This window comes from Ruditapes philippinarum, unplaced genomic scaffold (genome assembly GCF_026571515.1).
Source record: "Ruditapes philippinarum isolate M1 unplaced genomic scaffold, ASM2657151v2 ctg3667_1_1_1_1, whole genome shotgun sequence".
Taxonomy (NCBI): domain Eukaryota; kingdom Metazoa; phylum Mollusca; class Bivalvia; order Venerida; family Veneridae; genus Ruditapes; species Ruditapes philippinarum.
This window is the reverse complement of record NW_026861498.1, coordinates 183,300-189,299: the sequence shown is the minus strand read 5'-3', so window position 1 is coordinate 189,299 and position 6,000 is coordinate 183,300. Positions and strand designations below refer to the sequence as shown.

Genomic DNA, 6,000 nt, shown 5'->3' with positions numbered 1-6,000 from the left:
ATTTATATCTGACCAGTTGGTATTTCAATATTATCATTGTTCTATTTTTAGAACATAAACTACATGTATGTACTAGAAGGTTCTTAACTGTTGTAGAAAACTCATGCATTATATTTAGATAGAAACTTCTGGAATGATCTTTATTGTTGAAGTTGCTAGATTATGATTACTTGAGAACATAATAGACCTTTCTGGAAACTTCTTAGTTAATATATATAAGGAGACATTTTTCATTAATCTTATCTTTAAGTCATCAGTTACCTTTTTTAGTCATCAGTGATCTTTTAAGTCATCAATATATTTGGAGTATTATTCAACTTGGAAATTAAGTGATTTATTGGAGCTTGGATTATTAATTATTCTTGTGGATTTTATTGTGGGAATTTATTCTAAAGTGTTCTTGGATTTAACTGTGCTATAGAAAAAGGATCATTCCAGGATCAGACTAGACATTTGTAATTTTTATTTGGACTTCAGGTATTTGTAAAGATAATTTTTATTTTATTTTTCTTTAATAATTTTTCTGTAATAAATTTGTTATTGTTACAAGTTTGTTGCTGGCTTTTCTTTCTCGTTACGCTTGGCTCGTAACACTAATGACAAGAGTTTCAATTAATTGTGCATACACATATGTGATTCTATTTATTTAAATAAAACTGTCAATCAATATGATATCATCAAATGTTTACCACAGACATATTACATGGTCCAAGAACAGAATATTTGGAACACTTTATCTTAACTAGCACCATGGGAAAGAAACATTGTTTCTATATTCATTAAATTTACCCCATGGCATTTGATATACTGTGAAGAAATTCTTAGTCTCGATTAACTGGTATTTTTAGATACTTATCAATAGTCACATACCTGAATAACATGTTTAGGAAAATGTGCCAATTCTGCCACATGGATTCCAAAACTCTGGTCACACACACCTGTAAATATTGTATTCATCATTTTATGATAATAACATAGAAATTACCGCAGTGAATACTTCACTGGAATCACTAGTATGAGTCTTGTATATTGCAATTTTACCATGAAAAGTTATCTCAATCTGTTCCTTTAAATTGATTTGGTCACTAAGGAAAACAATATTTATAACATGTTTTAACTAATCTGAAAACAATACAATTTTCGCGGTAACACATTGTGCCTTTCCTAAAACTGACGCCAATTTCATTTTTCGTTTGTGTAAAAATGAAGGATTTTACAAATTCTGAAAAAATATCAAACATGTATGTAATGGACTAACTAAATATCATAAAGAATGTTCTTTTATTTTAGCATCTATTTAGATATTTGTAATTATAATTCATGTTGATAAATGAAGTTGATTAACTACCCCAACACAATGAAAAGATATCATAATATAGTTTTACCGTTTTCATGTTTTGTCTTGAGAGACCGTTGTATTTAAATCTGGAAATAAATGATCCCTCAGAAGCTTAAGTACAACATTTTTAGTGTGTCCCTTGTGTGGTCACTTAATACAAGTTTGACTGTAGTGTATATGCTAGAGAAGTCAAATAAATTGGTTTAAAAAATACGGTAATTTCACCTGGTTTAACTCTGTACAGCAACGTTAATGTATCGTTACTAGTCAAGGCAGTTACATGTAGATTATTCACAGTGGGCACTTTATCAGCAAGGGCAGTTAACTCATGGAAGTGGGTGGCAAACAGACAGTAAGACTTCAACTGTGTCGCTATATTTCTGAAATAAATAATTGTAAAGAAATCTAAGCCATATTCATAAGTATCTATACATGCATTATTGAGTACATTTTTATATTTTATTACCATACTAGTACAAATTTTGAAATTATGGTACAGGAAGATTATCAAGACAGCCATTTAGAACTTAAAACCTTCATTATATATTTCAGAAGCATGACAAAACCCACAATTTGAAATTCTTTCATGTTAATTTACATACATGTTATTTTACAAAATGAACCATGAGACACACTTTCCACACATTAACAATTAAGTATTTTAAATATATTCGAAAAAGATACAATTATGCGGATGAAAGCCTAAATAACTTATAGATTTCTTCTAGTAAAATTTAAATGAACACACAGTGACACATTAAAACCAGTCTTTTACATTTTAAATTGTGTAACATAAATGGATTCTCCATGAAAAATTTGAATTAACAACACCTACTCTGAGATAGCCCATGCCAGCCCAAAACCATCATATGTTGATGTGCCTCTCCCTAACTCATCTATGATGATCAATGAATCCTCTGTTGCCGACTAGAAATAAATAAATTATTTACAATCATAACAAACTTCAAAACTGAGTTTTAATTATTAATCTACATCAATATTCTATGACTTAATATCACATTATAAAATTTCAGGTCAAGCTAGCTTACAGAATGTCATTGGTTCTAGTCGCTCTACGCAGTTGACCAATTAAAAGTTCAATTCTTAAAAAAAAATCTATATCTTATGGGTCGACATGTTCCGACAGTCTTTTATAACATACCGGTAGATCGTTTTTATATTGAACCATAAACATTTTTCATTATCAATTATTGGTCAATCATCATTATAATAGTCAATCTTTTGAAATAAATTACTTATTCAACTAAATTTGACAGCGAAATAATGAGCATAATGTCACTTGAAATAATGCAAGGGAGGGCATCCAATTTTCTTTCTCTACCAGTAAAGCTGGAAAATTCAAAATGTGACCTTTACAGTGCTGCTGCAGCATTAAACATTTTCTTTTTGCATAAAGAATAAAAACACAAATATATAAATTTTAAAAGTAACCTGATGTTAAAATTTAAGAGCAACATTTTGCAAAAACCAGGGATTCTGCATGCAACTTGGGCTTACAAAGTTCACTTTGAGAGATGACAATAAAGTTTTAAATGATGTCTATAAGGAGTCATTAACGCCTTATAACAGCTTTAATTCTAATTGTGCGAGATAGTTAACATATTCTTCTCTAATTTTGGAAAAAAAACACCCAAAAAACACAACTTCAAATACCAATATACAATGTAAAACAATTTTGACATAAAATTACTTCAAAGGGCCAAACATCAAATTGACAAATCAAAATGTTTAATGTCAACATAGGATCACATAGCACCTTAAGAATATACAAAGAAACATAAACTTTGGCAGCTTACCCTCAGTATAGAAGCTGTTTCTAACATTTCTGCCATAAATGTGGACACACCCTTCAGTTGACTGTCCCCAGCACCCACTCTTGCAAGTATACTGTCAACTATAGTGACCTCAGCCTCGTTACATGGCACAAAACATCCCAGTTGACACATCAGCACAGTAACACCAATCTAGCAAAATATAGTAAGATATAAGCTATTTTTTTTTTATTCTAAATCGTTAACATGCTAATGAAAATGATAGGACCTTGCCACCAGTATGGAATAAAGTCAACCACCAATACTGTTCAGTCAAGTCTTTGAGATGATTAGGTTTGATTGCAATTTACTGTATCACCAAAAGTCATATCACCACCAAAACAAGAGGGCCATGATGGCCCTGAGGTCGCTCACCTGTATATAGGCCCCCGGAGCAGGGCCAGTTTAAACCCCAGGGCTTTTATTTGAACAAACTTGGAAGACACTCATTTGAAGATGTTTCACAATGTTAAGCTTTTACTACACACATGTAATAAAAAACAATGATCTCAACCCTCTGTCCCCCCCCCCCCGGCAGGGCCAATTTTCACCCAAGGGCTTTTATTTGAACAAACTTGGTAGTCATCCATAAGAAGATATTTCATGCTAAACATCTAAGCTCTAGTTCATTGGGTTTTTTAAAAGAAGATATTGTAAGTTTTTACTACACACATATAGTTAAAAACAGTGACACCCCTGGGGCGGGGCCAGTTTTGACCCCGGGGCTTGTATTTGAACAAACTTTGTAGACACTTATTAGAAGATGTTTCAAGCTTAATATCTAACTCTAGCTATTTGGGTTTTTTCAAAGAAGACTTTTTAAGTTTTTACTATATGCATATATAGGGAAAATCAAGACCCCCCGGGGCGGGGCCAATTTTGACCACAGGACTATTATTTGAACAAACTTTGTAGACACTCACTAGAAGATGTTTCATGCTTAATATCTAAACTCTAGCTATTTGGGTTTTTTCAAAGAAGATTATTTAAGTTTTTGCTATACACATGTAAGGAAAATCAATGACCCCCTGGGCGGGGCCAATTTTGACCCCAGGGCTTTTATTTGAACAAACTAAGTAGACACACATTAGAAGATGTTTCATGCTGAATATCTTAGCTCTAGCTCTTTGAGTTCTTTCAAAGAAGATTTTGTAAGTTTTTACTATATGCATATAGGGAAAATCAATGACCCCCTGGGGCGGGGCCAATTTTGACCCCAGGGCTTTTATTTGAACAAACTTGGTTCACACTCATTAGAAGATGTTTCATGCTGAATATCTTAGCTCTAGCTCTTTGGGTTCTTTAAAAGAAGAATTTTTAAGTTTTTACTAAATGCATATAGGGAAAATCAATGACCCCCTGGGGCAGGGCCAATTTTGACCCCAGGGATTTTTTTTAACAAACTTGGTACACACTCATTAGAAAATGTTTCATGCTGAATATCTTAGCTCTAGCTCTTTGGGTTCTTTAAAAGAAGAATTTTTAAGTTTTTACTATATGCATTTAGGGAAAATCAATGACCCCCTGGGGCGGGGCCAATTTTGACCCCAGGGATTTTTTTTGAACAAACTTGGTAGACACTCACTAGAAGATGTTCCATGCCAAATATCTAAGCTCTAGCTCTTAGGGTTTTTTAAAAGAAGATATTTAAAGTTTTTTCTTTCGGTTGCCATGGCAACCAGAGTTCTGCATGGAATTAAATTCTTTGAACAATTTTTAAAGGTGACCACCAAAGGAACATTCCTGTGAAGTTTGGATGAAATAGGCTTAGTGGTTTATGAGGAGATGTCATTTAAAGTAAAAGTTTACGGACGGACGACGGATGGACGACGGACGGACGGACGCCGGACGAAAAGCGATCACAAAAGCTCACCCTGTCACTTTGTGACAGGTGAGCTAAAAATATTAAATGTTGTCTGTAGTTTTGATTTCCTAAGTTCTGCAGCCTTTGCAAAAGTATAGAAATTCAAAATGGCCACCAATATGACTGCCAATAACAACAAAATATCATATAATAGTTAAAATGTCTATTTAAGTTTATATATGAAAGCTAAATGCTAATTTGAACGATATACTAAATTAATAATGAGATCTATGATTTACTTACTGAGCGAATGTATGTAGATTTCCCTCCCATGTTCGGTCCAGTTATAATGTGAAACATCTGTTTATCTGAATCCAAATTAATAATATTTTTTCAGTCATGTTTGCTACAATTATTGTCCGCAAATACTTTCTTTCTTTTTTTCATGATGAGGATTTATAACTTTATTATTGTTACTCCTTTTATCAAATCTACGCTGAATGCAAAAATGCATGTTATATGCTTCGAAAACATCATAATAACCTATCCAAATTAAGTGACCCCACCTACCACATTCTAAAAAGTTTGAAAACAAAAATTGAAATTATTTACCACATTCCATTAATTTTGGTTCTTGGCAAAATCAAAGAAGTAATATTACATTAAAATAGAAATTTAAATATATAAGTTTATAAGATTAAATGAACAAAACACCATTCCAAAAATAATGCTTTGCTTTTAAATGCTCATTAGAATGGTTTAGAACTGGTATCAAACAAATATTTTCAACCTTTACTTGATTTATTTGTAAATTCCATTTCACTGTCAATTTCATGTTTTTATAAAATACAATATAAAAGCTGCACAGAAAGTCAATTCTTAACATTTTATTTTGGTAGGGTTTTAAACCAAACTGACTCTTTTTTCAGCTAATTGGTTGATGAAGACCTCAGGTGCCCAACTGTACATCATTTCGGACACACACATACAGGCACCTCAGTAAAGCCACCTAAGTTCCATAAGCA

General features: G+C 32.4%; 1 protein-coding gene across 1 annotated transcript in view; it reads right to left on the bottom strand.

The window, feature by feature from the left end:
- Positions 1-870: 870 nt before the first annotated feature.
- The window catches only part of LOC132715862 (DNA mismatch repair protein Msh2-like), a gene marked incomplete at its 3' end in the record, with an annotated part of 29,344 nt that continues 24,214 nt past the window's right edge, over positions 871-6,000 (bottom strand). The window contains 5 exon segments of the mRNA XM_060698957.1: positions 871-938; positions 1,565-1,719; positions 2,175-2,266; positions 3,157-3,324; positions 5,279-5,343. Coding sequence (XP_060554940.1) covers positions 871-938; positions 1,565-1,719; positions 2,175-2,266; positions 3,157-3,324; positions 5,279-5,343 — 548 coding nt within the window.